Below are 16762 nucleotides of genomic sequence, written 5' to 3' on the forward strand. Positions count from 1 at the left end.
ATCGACGAAGAGTTAATATATGGATCCGTTCAATCCAGTTACAAAAGCGACTGAAATCAAATAAGAATAGTCCGGTTATGATCTTATACATTATATTCAATAAATATTCCACGCCACTAACATTAATCATACATTTCATTCAACAATATTCTAGAATATGAAAAAAGTCACTTGTCCAAAAAAGTTACTCCTATACTCGCGTCGGTGTCTCAGACCGAAAGTGTTAAAAAAGTGGCACATGTCCCCTTTGTACCAACACATGCAATACGCTAAACGATGACAAACGACGATTAACGAAGCTAGAGAGAATCGCAAAGTCGTAGTGTTGATATTTTCTGAGAAATGAACGAATTATTGATTTCTCGGTCTGACAGACCAATGCGCGAGTATAGGAGTGTTAAGCCCTCAATACTATTGTTCGGCCATTATTCAATTTAAGACAGTCCGGTCCTCCCATTGAAAGAAATTTAAATTTTTCTAATGATGAAAAATGTACTATTTCAAATTTACATCGTAAAAGCCTTTTGCTATCTTGAGCAATAAGTTGAACTATAATATTCTTCGAATTGAAGCGGTTTGTGAACTCAAGAAATGTGCATATACCTTAGAGCGACCACTATGCCCCCACTTCCCCTATAGGTAGAAGATATTGAAGTGCGCTATTTCACCTGAAAATCCATTTCAGCTTTCGAACAAAGATCTATTTCGTTAGCGCAAACATCGAATGAACTAACACGCTTACCACGATGTAATTGTAGAACATATGGGAACACAATTTTCTGAATTATTATATTTTCCGAAAACTTTCCGATATTTCTCTCCATAAGGTAGATCTACGGACTACGTAGTTCACTGGATACTTCAACTTGAGCGCTGACTGGCATCGTCTAAATCAGCCTTTACTGTAGAACCAAAATCAAAACAAAAGCCGAGACACAAAGTCTAGGCAAAAACCCAAGGAACCGTCCCTCTCCGTCAATTATTCTTCTCTACAAATCCTGCCGGTCGTTTTCGTTGAACATATGCTGACGGGTCGTTACATTGCCGGTGTATGTGAATGTTTTCATAAGAATTGCATGATAGAATAACTGACGTAACGGAACATGACGGGACGTGAACGTGACGTGGATGTTGTATGTGAATCGCACTTAAATCGGACGATTGCTTCCCAGAATTTTGCGTTTACAAGCACATTTTGCGATCCATTTTTATTTATATAGATTTATGAAGCTAGTACTTCTAAAGATTTCAATTCTGGGTTGCATTACAAGCTACAAATAAACTAATAGTGCCATCTATACGAAAACTGATTCCCCACAATACCCTGCAATATTACACCTTGCCAATATTGAATGATTTGTTGGCAACTCATGAATTCACAAACAGATGTGGGCTGTTTCATATTGTGTGTCGGTATAATACCCATACCCTTGGAGAGTACATATGTCAATATTTATAATTGTGATTTCATGTGAACAGATGTTAACATGTCGAATATATTTGGAAGGAATCAGTGCTACCACAATAATCGAGCAATGTGTTAAGCGAGAGTGTATTTTCTTTAGAAGATGAAAAACACACCTAAAATTTTTAATTAAAGTACATGAATTAATCCATATCCATGGCAAAAGATAAAATACAAGACGGGATTGTGACAAATCCAAATGATTGTAAACCGGCGCCAAAACGCAAGCGGACTGCTGCCAATCAGGTATGATTCCTCATGAATTGTGCTTATCAATATTTTGACGACATAAGACGATGGTAACCGATTAAACCTAGATGGGACGATATTGACAATTCTTTTTGATCGAAAAAAAAACTTTTAAGTCATAATTTGGGTAAATATGTAGGGTATTCGATGTTGGTTTGTCCACTTTTTGAATACTCTAATCAGCGCACATGTGCCAAATCAGGTATTAAAATGTTTCCAAAAATATCAATAAAATTGTCTTTTTCATGAATTACAGTAGTTTTACAAAATATTTCTATGGATTCACATGTTTTATTGGGTTACAAAGTCCACCTTCTATTGGTGTCAATGCCCCCCTCATTTGAGCTAACTTTAAGCGCGATTCACATACAACGTCCACGCCACGTTCACGTTCCGTCACGTCACGTTGCGTCAATTATTCTTCCATGTAATTCCTATTGAAGCATTCACATACACCAGCAACGGCAAGTCGGAGTTGCCTTTGCCGGTGTATGTGAATGTTTGCATAAGAACTGCTTGGAAGAATAATTGACGCAACGTGACGGGACGGAACGTGAACGTGACGTGGATGTTGTATGTGAATTGCACTTTAAAATATTTTGTAAAACTACTGTAATTAACAGTTGTGAGTCAAACCACTTTATTCCGCGCAGCGAGTGAGGTGAGATGGCTCAAGTCACTGCATTCCCGTAGGCGAATGGCGTGACTATAGTTTGTCACTAAGTGAGATTTGAAGTCGTGTCCTCATATGTTATCGATTCGGGTATTAAAAATAAGTTGAAAAGTAATGTAGCTTCAACAATGAAGCGAGAAACTTTGCTATCTCACGTCACTCGCCTCGTGTAATAAGGGGGAAAGTGTACCATTCTGCTATGAAAATTTGAGCGAGATGGATTGTGAGTTTGAAACTGCATAAACATTTGTTTGCGTTCAGCATAATAGTCTCTGCCATCTACTGTTGGCATGGATATGATTGCACGGCAAACATGTTAAGCATAATCTTCCCATTTTCAATTATCTTAGGCAGTATTCGTCAATAGAATCGTCAAATTTGAATTCATTGTCATCGCTTCAGCCTAAATCGCACTCTGACATAGTACATTAAGTACACTAGTACACTGAAGACCATCATTTTTCACTGATCCGTTCAGTCGGAGTGGACCAAGTTTATTTTTTAATATGGGTTCGAGCACATTTCGACAAGGTACCTATTAGCTCCAAGAAAAAGTTTTTTTGGAACCTTTCCCCCCCCCCACTCTCTTAGGGGGGGCTGCCAAACAAATGAAACACAAATTTCTGCATTACTCGAGGATTAATCAAGCAAATGAAACCAAATTTTGCATGTGAAGGGTTTAGGGTGCAATAAATGTTTCTATGATGGTTAGACTGGGCTGCCATACAAATGAAACACAAATTTCTACATTACTTGAGAATTAATCAAGCAAATGAAGCCAAATTGGGCATATTGAGGTTCTAGGATGCAATAAATGTTTCTATGAAGATTAGACTCTCCACCCCCCTCTCTAAGGGGGGGCTGCCATACAAGTGAAACACGAATTTCTGAATTACTCGAGAATTTATCAAGCAAACGAAACCAACTTTAGCATGTGGCGGTTTTAGGATGCAATAAATATTTCTATGGTGGTTAGACACTCCTCCCGCTCTTTAAGGGTGAGCTGTCATACAAATGAAACACGAATTTCTGCATAACTCGAAAACTAATCAAGCACAATTTGGGATGTGAGGATTCGTGGGAATGAGAAAATCTTCTTCTATCTATAGCAAAAACAGGATCGCTGGATTTGTTGATAAGAGCAGAACTTGAGGAAGGAATTGTCTGATTTAGGGCTGTCGGCGGGACGAAGTTTTTTGGTAAATGGTACATGGTCCGCTCTGACTGCATACTATGAGGGACTTTCGTTGATCAATCATAACAATTTCGATCCGTTATTCCTGCTGTATGCGTAATTTTCCAAATCTGTTAAATGTGGTATGTAGCTTACATAATGCTTAACCAAATATAATCAATAACTCGAAATTTTCCTATTTTGCGACTTGGTCCCCTCTGACATTTGTATCATATATATATATATATATATATATATATATATATATATATATATATATATATATATATATATATATATATATATATATATATATATATATATATATATATATATATATATATATATATATATATATATATATATATATATATATATGTTTATCATATCTGTAATTAGCACATAACACAGTTGCCATTTTTTCGGCGTTAGAGTATTTCCTTCTATACCATTGCATATGGTACACATTTACACAGTAGCCTTTTAGGCATAAGAGTTTTCGTTCTGTTCTTCCATTATCCAGTTAGACCGGACAGCGGAGACAGTTGATTGATCATTGTTGAGTTATTTATAGAACAGCAGCCTGATGTGTCTTGCAGAGCAGAGCAGTTGTATGGATGAATCGATCTTATTTCGACCGTGGATCGATCTCCATCGCTGATGATTGTTGCGTGGACGTAGTTATTCTGTAAAAACACAAAGATGGTCAATGAGGGCCCTGAGTTTTAAACTCACGATCGATCGCTTACTAAGCGAACGCGCAACCAATGTGGCTACGGAGACCACCTTTTATATATTTAAATCATGTAACTAATGCATCTCGATAACCTCAATTCTGATCATGGTTTGGCTGACACACTGATGTCGGTTTGTACACATGGTTACTGCAGTTTGACGCGCTGTTTATCGTGTCCTTTGCGCGTAGCGGAAATAAAGTTTATCTGTGTTGAGTGCCCCTTTAAAATGCTCAAAAAAGGTAATATTCTGAAGAAAGTCAAATTACGAATGGATCAATGTGATGAGAGTAAACTCAGAACAATGAGAAAGGCAACATCTACTTGAGAATTCGAATAGCTTCGTTCAAAAAATGGTGATTTTTAAAACCGGGCAAACCACGATAATTTTTCGGACAAACCATAATCATAATTTCTCTTTGAAGAAAATCGTTAAAAACATTAAAAAATAATAATTTTAACGCCTTAAGGGCCAAAGGTTGTGCAGTCCACTGATCATTCAACAAGAGCCAAAGGTTGTACCGCTCATGACAACTCTACACGAGCTGATGTTTGCGCCGGCTAGTGACCATTCTATCCTGGATTCCTCGAGTCGAGAAGACGCACCACGCTAGTTATGGGGTACAGACTAGGGGGGCGTTGCTGATTAATGGTCAGCTGCATCCCAATAGGAAGTATCCCGTGTCGGGCACAGGTACAGAGCATTGGAGACAGGAACATCACAATTATGAAAACACTTGTAATACTAACCTCGAGCCAACCACAAGTAATCGGTTACATATTACTAACATAGTTATAAGGCAAACATTGTCGAAATATTGAACTCCCGGCCCCGTCAGGTTGACGCCATATGAGCCTTAAAAAAATATATATTTTGGATAAAAAAAAACGCCTTATTATTAGTAACTAGAGACGAACCTGATGTTAACATCAATAACAGCCGATTGGCTTTTATTGTCAGCTGGGTTTTGAGCGGTTGTTGAATTTCTTATAATGTTTTTCAAATAATTTATTTAATGAAATGACTGCCTGACGGCACAAGATGAATGCCCTGTGGTTGTGGACTTCATGCTGTTGAACAAAACAAAATGCTTATGATGATAAATAATAAATTTGTGTTCTCTGTTAAACAAAAGACGGCATACATATAGAATAAGCAGATAAATCGAACAAAGGTTCTAATTTTTCAAAGATCGATTCGGCAAAGATCGGTTCTTTTGTACTGATTTTATCAGTGGATCGATCCCTGCACCGTTTGGAAAATCGATTCGACGATCGATCTTTTCATAAAGATCGCCCAAACCTAGAACACACCCAAAATCGGAAACGTGGGGCTTTTCTACAAACCCAAAATCGTCTTGATTACATGTGATTTTCATGAAGAATAATTTATTTATTTGCATTTACTAGTTGGGTGAACACACTAGGATTGGGCGATCTTGGATGGATTCTTAGAAGATCGGCCTTTTCCATTTCAATTTCCGATTTTTTGGATCGATCTTCTGTACTCGAGAAAATTGAAAAAATCGTTTTTTTTTTGCTTTCGATCTATTCGATTTTAGAAAAAACTTTTTGTAGATTTATTTTTCAGCATACATCTTTTTTTTTGTCACAAAAGGCCACCTAACTTTTTTTTTAAACATAATGTCAACATTTGAATCGCTTCATCTACGATTTACTTCTATGCAAATGCTGACAGGGACAGAACTAACGGCAGCTACTGAGGGATATACTGTAACCAGTTGCGCATAGGATTACTGAACCTGATGTTAACATCAATAACAGGCGAAAGGTTGTTTTTCAGAACTGGCGCCAAAATCAAAAATGAGCTTCAACTAAATGACAGACCTATGGCACGATTGGCTTTTATTGTCATCTGGGTTTTGGGCGGTTGTTGATTTTTTTATAATGTTTTTCAAATAATTTATTTAATAACACGACTGCCTGACGGCACAAGGTAAATGCCCTGTGGTTGTGGACTTCATGCTGATGAACAAAACAAAATGCTTATGATGTTTGAATAGAAATAATAAATTTGTGTTCTAATAACATATAATGTTTAAATAAAAATAAGCAAATTAATCGAAAAAAGCTTCTAATTTTTCAAAGGTTCGGCAAAGATCGATTCTTTTGTACCGATTTAATTAGTAGATCGATCCCTGCGCCGTTTGGAAAATCGATTCGACGATCGACGACGAACACACCCAAAATTGGACAAACCAACATCATTTACCTCATTGATATCTGGAGGCGAATGAACTGCAAAGTTTGAAATCTCTTAAAAAAATAAGTGAAGTGAAGTTATTCATATTTCGCTAGTATGTATGCTTGAATGTGTTGTATCCACAACGAACCAGTGAAAGAACAACGAATAATATATGCGTACCATAATCTACCTCCACTTTTCACAGAATGGATCAAAACGTTTGCGTAAGGATGCAATAAAAACTGAGAGATCCATCCAATGGGTAGACCCGGGCCTTAAGTACATCCAAAGTATTGCTGGTCAACCAAACTCGCATGCGTTTGATCACTACACTCATGCATCGGTACTGCAACTGCCATTGCAACCGGCTAATATCACCCAGGAATCACTACATCGACACTTTGAGCGAACACCATGGAATAGTTCCTATCCCGTACCTCTGGTCACACACAGGACCCCTGAACGCATGCTTGAGGTCGACCCGATGATTAGGCTGGTCAAGACCAAAAAAACCCATTTGGTAACATTGAACAACATGAAACGTACCTACAATCGGAAACGAACAATGGCCAGGAAAATATGCAAGCAAAACAATGGTGCATTATACCCGACGGCAGTATCCCTAGTGGCCGAACACATGGAGCGGGATCCAGATCCGTGGTTTGAGGGCAGTATTGGTTATGATTACTATTTCACCGGGTGCAATCTGGCTGTGATTGAAGAGGGCGAATTCAAGTGGATAGTTAATACAGTCGGTCGTGAAATGAACACAGTAGAAATGATACCATTCAATACGGTCGATAATCGATTAGAGATTGATTCTGGCCAAATTGAACGATATGAATTTGAACGCGAAACCGGTCCTGTTTTCGAAGTTAGCTGGAGCAAATCAGAAGACAGTTGTACGCAATCGACGAAAACAATTATCAAAATTGCGTTGCGAAGAAAGCATAATATTGAAGTGATGTGGACAAACCAAGGGCATGATAGTCTAAAAACCAAGAGGATTAATTCAAAAATCCCGTTTATTTCTCATTGCTTGCTGCCAGGAAGAAATGGTTGGCTTATGTGCACAAGTGATCTCGAGAAAAACATTAAGTTATGGGATTGTAAAGAGAACAAAATACTATATTCTTTGAAACTTCAAAAAGAAGGCCCAACAGACGATTGTTGGCAATGTGTTCGAGTTGTTGCAAATGGTTTTGTGATATGTTTAAACAGAACATCTTTCGAACTAATAAAAATAGATGGAACCGATTTGGTTATAGTGCGAACAATTAACATTTCTGATTTGTTGTGGAAATGCGAGAAAGCTTCATGCATGGAAGTTTGCACCAAAAATCGCATTCTTTTGCTAGGCACAACTCATAAACTGCTTATAATTAGTTTGATCGAGAAAAAAGAAAAAGAACCAGATTTTCAACACATTCTTACTTTTACACACAACCTCAAACAACACCCAACGATGATCAGCATGGGTTCGGATAGCAAACAAAATATCCATGCTTGGATTTCCTCACAGCTACCCGGTGATTCCAAAATTTGTAGCTTCACGAAGGCTCCAATCAAACGCTTCATCAGCAGATTCGTTCCCATGAGACCTCTCAATATACAAGATGCATGTCAGCTAGCACGAATTCAGGGTAAATGTATCTATCCGGCAAGTGCTCTACAGCAGCATCTGCAACGGTTCCAATGTGGATCAGCGATTATCGTTAGCTCCGGTCACTTCCATCTGTTGTCACAGAACTCAAGTGGGGATATTTTCCATCAGCAGCTCACTCAGGACTCAACCGTCTCGAATGCTTCCATGGTCCCTGATTGTTTTCAATCTTGGTTACAGCAACTCAACACCCACGACGATATTGAACACAAACCAATCGCAACGGATTTCAAGAATCTTCGAAGCTTCAGAAAAATTCTCACTTGCTCAAGTTTGCAGCCTAAGAGTGATCTGCGACCGACGAATCATTTTTTTAAAAAACGCCCCCGCTGGCAGCAGCCGGTGGAACAACTCCATCAATATAAAGATCTCCTCGCTGGAGATATGTTAGCAATCTGGGGCTTCCGACCAGATGTTACTAAGAACCGACGACCTTCTACCGACGATACTATAAATCCTACCGATCGTGTTTTTAAGTGGCTAGATACAGCTGTGGATACGGATGCTACCTTCAAGCAGGAAAGCATCAAGATAGAAGATACTTTCATAGAGAGATACAGTAGTTGTGATGCTGTTGCAAGTTCGAATGAATTGAAAATGAAATCTAATCTAGCAGAGTCTCAGGAGACATTCATGCTAGATGATCTTGTTGTTTCACACAGTGTAGTTAAATCTACGAAAAGAAAATATGTTCAAGGTTTTTAAACAGATTCTTCTCTCCAACATGTCAAGACTGATTAATTCAAGGAATGAGTTAGTCAATATGAAATTTGTCTGCCTTGACTTGTTACATAAGTTTTTATTCAATTCTCGAAGAAAAAGAAAAAAGAAAAAATAAGCTGGCAACATTCCGCATCTTGGTGTTTTACTTACCCATCTAGATGACAATTCATTGCTCTGGATCAGGGCAAAATCATTTGTATAATTCCCAAATTCTCATTCTTAACATATTAAGGACCGCAAAGAAATCTGTAAAACATACGTCTGGGACCGCACGTTTTTTATTTTGCGTACTTGCATTTATACAGTTTTTCATAGCTTCATTTGATCGGATTCCACGAATGAGATTGTTTACTTCGGTGTGGATAATAGGAAAGCGAACCATTGGTAAGCCTTGTTAGATTTTTGGTAGACCAAGGATTTCACCATCAAGTTTAATACTGGCTGTTGATGTAAATACTTAAATACACAAAGTAGGATACAATGTATCAATATAGGTGATATCTAAAGACAGCGCGTATAAAACACGGGTTATTTCGTGATCCTTCCGTAACAGACGGAACGCGAAACACGAGAAAACTCGTGAGCGATCCTTAATATGTTAAACTTGCACTTTGCAGGTACCTTGTTCGTCGTACGGAAGATCATAAATGTAGAACACAGAACGGTAACGATATTGAATTAGCGAGACTTTAAACTCTGAGAGTTAATTCGTCTCTTGCCCTTGAGGGCGGGAAATTTAACTGAAAGGAAAACTAAGAAAACTATTGCAAAATTCGTTATTCTCGCTCGACCCAGTCCTAGTAACCGCTATGGATGTATGTCGTATCGCCGCACCCTACACGGCTCTGGGGTCAAAAGCACAATCAAACAATTGGAGCAGGGAAAAAGCCCCTTTTAGTGTGCTTGAGGAGCTCGCTTCTAAAAGGGGCGTAAAAACCTGCTCATCTTTTGCTGAAAGTAGAAGAGAAGACAAACAAAATTTTATCAGTATAGGTAAATGTAGTAATTAGACATTAGATCTGGTCAAATAAACCTGTATCCTTTAGGAAATCGATGGTCCTTTTTTCCTCGACGGAGTCGTCCGATAGTGCTGTCCTTATGGTGTCTGCAACCTGAAACTTTACTCTTGAAGCATTAAATTTAGGGCATGTGATTAATATGTGTTCCACCGTGAGTCTTACATTGCACGACTCACATAGTGTTGATTCCAATCTACGCATGATAAATTTGCATGAATCCTTCCAGGGAAGGGTAGTATTCTTGATCCTTCTTAAGAAGAGGTCGCGGGAAAAATACCAACTGTTCTCCCAGCTCAATCTGAGGGATTGACTGACCCATTTGATGGTGTCTTTTGCTGGGGGGGAGGTGGTCCACAGTTCGGAGAGCCTACCCTCCTTGGCGAGACGATCAGCCTGTTCATTACCCTGGATTCCGCAGTGCCCTGGGACCCAGCAGAAAGTGATGTCCTTCGCTGAAATTTTTTCCTCAATGCTTTGTATCCAAGGGCGTTTACTATCGCTACTTTGTAGCGCCCGTAATGCACTATAGGAATCAGAGAAGATCACCACCTTACTGTCGTTATCACAGAGTGATGTCGCGACAAGGAGAGCGGCAATTTCGGCGGAGTATACCGAACATATGGAAGGCAGTTGGAATTTTAGCTCCGTGTTATTAGCAAAAACTCCGAACCCTGTTAGGTTGCCATCAAAAGACCCATGTGTGAATATTCTGTGGTGGGTGTGATACTTGTTATGGAGGTGGTTATTAAAACAGGCCGTAACAATGCTGCTGGCTTCCCCAGCCCTAACAGCATTTTTGATTGACCAGTCTATCTTTGGCGGATGTGCGTGCCATGGGCGTTGACCAACTCTGCTTAATGGGGCAATAGTCGGGAGGGTGACTTGGCTAATATTTTGCAGCCAAATGTTGGCTCTGGAGTAAATGGATAGAAGATCCGGGTATTTCTCGGACGTCCGGATGGCTTTAGTGGCTAGGATATTTGTGAGGAAGTGTTCGAAAGGAACTACGCCAGCCTCCACAAGCAGAGGGTTTATTGGGCTAGTCTGAAGGGCTCCTGATGCATATCTAATCACACTATGGTAGACAGGCTTTAAGTGATTCGAGTGAGCCCAAGAGGCACGGCTGAAAAGCTCGATGCCGTAACGAATTCTAGAGAAGATAATGCATTTGCCTATGTTGCAGATGGTTTTACGAGAACTCAAGCGGCATCGGCCACCTAAAGCTTTCACCAGCCGCAGGCGGCACTTCATACTAGCTTTAGCATTTCTGAGGTGTTGTCCGAAGGATAGGTTACTGTCAACTAGCACTCCAAGAATTAGGGCTGAGCTGACTCTCTTAATAGGCCTGCCATTGATTAGACATGTTCTAAACCTTTTCCTATGACCTTTACATTTGCAGCAGTGCATTATATTAGACTTCTCTGCCGAAAACTTAAACCCAATGGAATTTGCCCAGTTACTAACAGCCGAGATTCCTTCCTGCAGTCTTCTGCGAGCCATTTCTGGGAAAGGATTTCTTGCCATCAGCAGTAGATCGTCTCGGTGTTTTTAGGGATAACCTCTAGAACCGACTGCATAGCAACGAGGAAGAGAGAAACTGATAGATCCGAACCTTGTGGTACTCCGTTTTCTAGGCAACGGTGATCCGAAAGTACTCCTCCGAAGTAGACTTGAAAGCTTCGATTGGTGAGGAAACAGCGAAGAATGTTGAAGAGGGAGCCTTCAAAACCCCATCGGTGGAGTTGATCGATAATGTTATGGCGCCATGTGGTATCGTAGGCTTTGACTAGATCGAGTGAAGCAATTTCGCTGTGGTGGCCCTTTTCGATAGTTTCTTGAAAGAAATGATCGAGTTGACTGAAGTAGGTGCCCGTACCTTTTCCTCGGCGGAAGTCATGCTGTCTGGGGTCTAATAGTTGGCATTCTTAAAGGGTCGTCCTAAGTCTTCGATTGATCATTCTTTCGAAGACTTTCCCTAAGAAGTTGAGGAGTGTTATGGGACGGAAGTTATTCGCGGCCCGTTTACTCTCCTTTACTTTTGGGATAGGTATTACCAAGCCCGTTTTCCATGCATCTGGGAAATAGCTGTAGAAGGAGTAGATGAAGGAGTAGAATTTTTGCATGAAGAGGTAGATGCTTGATCATCGGATATTCGATTCCATCTGGGCCAGCTGATTTGTTTTTGATATTTTTATTGCCCATAACAACTCGTCCAAAGAGAACTTATCGTTGTATTTGTGGACCTGTTCCGAAGCAGGAGGAAAAACTTTAAGTTCCGTCTCCGCCTTAATAGCCTTGAATTCGTTAGTGTGTTCTTCCACAGAGCAGCTTTCATGTTCAGAAAGTAAGCTGTTGATTGTGGAGTCAGCCGACTGGTATATCCATTTCCTGCGCAAACGAATGTTTGGGTTTCTTGACAGGGTTCGGATGTGGATGGGGAAATGATCACTACCTCTGAGGTCACTATCAACGATCCAGCTCAACCTGGGGGCGAGGTCCCAGGAAGCAATCGTGATGTCAATGGCCGATGATGATCCGCGATGGATATCTATCCTGGTATGACGGTGATCGTTAAGTATGATGAGGTTTAACTTTTGGACGATTCCCAAAATTGTTTTACCTCTTTTGTCACATTTGTTTCCTCCCCATGAAGAGTGGGAGGCGTTAAAGTCACCCATCAGGACGAATGGGTGCGGTAACTGTTTGATGGCATCCGTAAGTTGCGTTTCAATGTCATTACTGTGCAATGGGGGAATATAAATGGAAGCAAGGGTTACCTGTAGAGGTCCCTTCAGTTGTATCGTCTAACCTAACGTCTAACCGGAAGATATAGGGGGTGAAATGGAAATCTAGGCACTGAACAAGTAGGAAAAAATGCAAGATTTGGAACGCTTATAACTCGAGCATTTCTCAATAGAACGCTAAGGTTTTTGCATCAATTGATGGGAAATATATCTACGCATCTATCATAACGAATAACATTTCATTTTTCTTTAGATAAATAATTGAATAATTGTGAAATATCAAGCATTGTCAAAATGCACTATGTGCCGATTTTTGATTGGTCCATTTTGTGCTCCTCAAATCGTACCGACCAAAACGGGCAACCAGAGCAGCAGCGAAATAGAATGAAGCACGATTGGAAAGGAAAAAGAAAAAAATGAACGAAACATTGGTCGCAGTCTCACACATGCGTAATTCTCGAGCCAGCCAGTCAGCTTTAAAATCCCCGCTCCGCTGCCGTAACGATCATTCTTTGTGTGGACACCGACTGGACAACATCGTTGCTGGACGGGCTGGACGGCGAGGGATCGAGTGCCTTTCTCAAGGCAAGAGGGCGGAGGTGGTAGCGCTGGAGTAAAGTAGAGTAGAGTTTTCAAAGGGCCTTTCTCAAGGCTAGAGACGAATGAACTGCAAAAGTTTAAAGTCTCTATAATACAATACCTTCCTTCCTTCCGTAACGATCATTCTCATTCAAACCGTACACCACATTGGTTCGCATCACAACACATCAACAAACCAACAAAAAACGTGGTAAAGGAGGAAAAGTGAAGGGAAAGGCAAAATCCCGCTCGAACCGTATTGATCTGGAGCTCCCCGCAAGGGTAGCTAGGCCGAGCGCGTTAGTACCAGTGCACCAGTCCACCTAGCCGGCGTTATATAGTTTGGAAGTGATCGAGTTGGCTGGTAAAGCTGCTCGCGACGATAAGAAAAACCGCATTCAGAACAAAACACATTCAGTTCGGTGGACATCAAGACAACAACAGGCAGTTGCAGCGAGTGGCGAATAGCAAACGCAATCGCAAAACGGCAGCAGGTAGCAGAAGAACAAAGTTTGTTCTTTATACAAACTGCTTTGGTGGCAAATCCAGAACAAGGCGGCATGGAGGGCGTTCGAAATGTTTTTCGCTCCCTTTTAACGCTTATTCGTTCGTCTCGTTGGACTCGCCCCTCTGGCTGAGTCTGCCGATTTGTCTGTATCCTGTGAGTGTGTACCGCTAGAGTATAAAACACGCGGACCCCAAAAAAAATTCTTATTTTCTTTCAAACCGTAAACCCGTGTGGTTGTACGTCATCGGCATCGTGGACGTAACAAAGGAGGACAAGTTAAGGGAAAGGCAAAGTGTCACTCGAACCGTGCAGGTCTCCAGTTCCCTGTTGGTCGCATTCGCTGATTGCTCCGCAAGGGTAACTAGGCCGAACGGATTGGTGCCGGAGCACCAGTATACCTAACAGGGATTATAGAGTTTCGGCCTTCGGAGTGCTCGAGTTGGCTTGCAAAGCTGTTCACGACAATCAGAAAACCCGCATCAAGAACAGAGCAGCTTCGGTTCGGCGCTCATCAAGGCAACAATTAGTTTCAGTGAGTGGCAAAGTGCTTCTCCGGCACGTCGCATTAAATGTAATTTACTGAACAATATGTCACAAGCTGGATGGGAAGAAATTTTCCAACTGTGAAAGCTGTGGCGAGTGGCAAATGCAATAGCTAAACAGGAAGGTTTAACCGAACAAGATGGGAATATCGAGTGATAACAAAAACACAACACTAAAGGTTCTTTTCAGAACCATGAACATATTCATAAAGAGTAAACAGTAAACTAATCCATTTTCCAGGTAGATAGGTAGGTATTCACGTAGGAGAAGAAAATAAAACAATATTTTTAAAATATATATTTAACAAAAGCTGTCCCCTTTGTATAGTCCTACGTCACTCCGGTTATGTCCCCGACATTACCCACCCGTCTTTTTAGCGCACTTTTTGGAAGTGTGGCCAAAAGCGAAGCATCCGAAGCATTGCATCGGGTTTGGGTAGAAATTTCTGGTTAGGGCACGGAGGAATCCGAAGTTAATTGCTTCAGGAATAACTGTTCCGTTTATGGTAAGGATCATGGTAGAAGTAGGAACTCTTTCCTTCATGACTGGGTCAGATCTTAAAAAATTTTTAACACCGATCACATTTTGGTCGGCTAGTTCAGTTAGGAGGACATCTTCATTCAAAAACATAACGTCACGACAGGACACAACGCATTTGCGTTGCTTAAAGGTGGGATGGTAAATAATTTCAATGGGTGTTTCGTCGATCAGCGACTTTGTACCCAGAAGCAGTTGAACAAGTTTTTCATCTCGTAGATGTAGCGCATATTGAAGGCGATTTTTATCGTCGCGTTGTGGTTTAGCATCTTTGAATTCCTTACCGATCACTCCTTGGATCGATTTGGAAACAGTAAAAGGATTCGATGGAAGAAGATTGCCTTCAGTGGCTCTCAAAAGTAAGATTTGTATATTGCCACCAAAAGGGTCCGCCCATCTGGACGAGGTACACGTGGTGGGAACACCGTTATAAATATTGGTTGGCCTTCCGGCGCCGGAGCTGCTGGAAGCCATGATCAGGGCCTGGCTATATCGAAGTACAGCCAGGCGCGGAAAAATATTCAAATACTAAGGTAGAATATACGACGTGCGACGGGGGACGAAAACGGCGGAGGACGGTAACGGCGGGGGACAATGCCAACGCAGTTACAAAAAACTAACACCGAAATCACTTGGCGGAAAAAACACTTGCGGATCAATTCACTGGCTGTAAAACACTTGCTGCAAACCTATCACTGAATAAATGTCACTTGAGAAATAGCAATCACTTATGGAAATTGTGGGATAAGTTCTAGAAAGTACCTAACCTATGCCCTCTGGGCGTCCTGATCTTTCTAACTCCTGATAATGAAAGGATTTTTGTCACTCACCGATCGTATCGAAGAACTTTCTCCAAATTCACCACCTAATGGTAGTGGGGTAGCGGGGAAGGGACCGGATACCGCCGACGGCAGGGCAATCGCCGCAGCGGTTCGAAGCGACGAAGCGAAGATGACCTCCTTTCACACCTCCTGAGCTGCTGATGGTTGAAGAGCAGAAATTGCGCCGAAATCGCGCGTCACTGGCAGGAAAACGATGTAGATGAGACGGGTGCAAACAGCGGGACACGCAAGGGGCAGTGAAAACTGCCGGTCAAAGTGGCCAATCCGACCGGACCAACTTCCTGAATGGCCGTTGGGGGCTTCTCGGCTGCTTCCTCCTTTCCTGATGTCTGGACAACTGTTGCTGCAAAAAACGCTTTATTTAGGACCGAAATTAGCTTTGAAAAAAGCTTTGAATTCGGTAGTAGGAGAAAACTTCTATTCCTATTGTTCTCTTTTAGGATGGCGCTAAAAACATAACCGTTGCGGTCGAGTGTCAGTAGCACCTTGAGAACACAGTAGATCGTAGAACCGGTTTTATAGTGTTTCGTACAGGAAATATTTCGCAGGATTGCTAAGTCTGTTTATCTTCAGAACTCAGACCATGTTTTGTGGAGACCATTGTAGTCACGACTTCCATTGAAATTGCTTCGCCGGATCTCTTGGCTGGTATCACTGTCAGTCATGAGCCAATATAGAAAAATTGGTCCACTACTTGAACTCATCGCTGTAGATTACTACTAACTACTGCTTAATCGGGCCCTCCATACTCGGATCAGGAAACCAACTTATTTTTGGTTTTAGACGCAGTCCACATCTCTCCCCGCTATAACTACCGGAGTAGTGGAAAGAAGGAGTAGTCTTCCCCATTTATAAAAAGGGGACAAACCGGACTGTAGGCACTATCGTGCAATCACGATCCCGAATAGTGCCTATAAAATTCTGTTTGAGATCCTCTTCCACCGTCTATCGCCAGTAGTAAGAAGATTTGGGAGAAGTGATCGACGGCCAACCAGTTATTACACTGTGACAGATTTTCCAAAAGCGCCGCCAGTATTATTGCAGAACAAATAAGTTAACCCATATTAGCCCGAGCGTTCGAAAATCGAACAGTAAATTTGATA

General features: G+C 41.1%; 1 protein-coding gene across 1 annotated transcript; it reads left to right on the forward strand.

Annotated features, from left to right (window-relative positions):
* The first annotated feature begins 1446 nt into the window (after positions 1-1446).
* Positions 1447-9031, forward strand: LOC129776146 (uncharacterized). Its single transcript, XM_055781583.1, has 2 exons — positions 1447-1711; positions 6707-9031. Exons 1-2 carry the CDS (start codon positions 1622-1624, stop codon positions 8867-8869), a joined length of 2253 nt encoding a protein of 750 aa, XP_055637558.1. The 5' UTR covers positions 1447-1621; the 3' UTR covers positions 8870-9031.
* The last annotated feature ends 7731 nt before the right edge of the window (positions 9032-16762 follow it).

Source organism: Toxorhynchites rutilus, chromosome 3 (genome assembly GCF_029784135.1).
Source record: "Toxorhynchites rutilus septentrionalis strain SRP chromosome 3, ASM2978413v1, whole genome shotgun sequence".
Classification (NCBI taxonomy): Eukaryota; Metazoa; Arthropoda; class Insecta; order Diptera; family Culicidae; genus Toxorhynchites; species Toxorhynchites rutilus.

Excerpts from the sequence above, each read along its gene's own strand:
- LOC129776146 (XM_055781583.1), top strand. The coding sequence starts at position 1,622 with ATGGCAAAAGATAAAATACAAGACGGGATTGTGACAAATCCAAATGAT. Across the intron at positions 1,712-6,706 it reads AGCGGACTGCTGCCAATCAG|AATGGATCAAAACGTTTGCG; the intron begins GTATGATTCCTC and ends CACTTTTCACAG.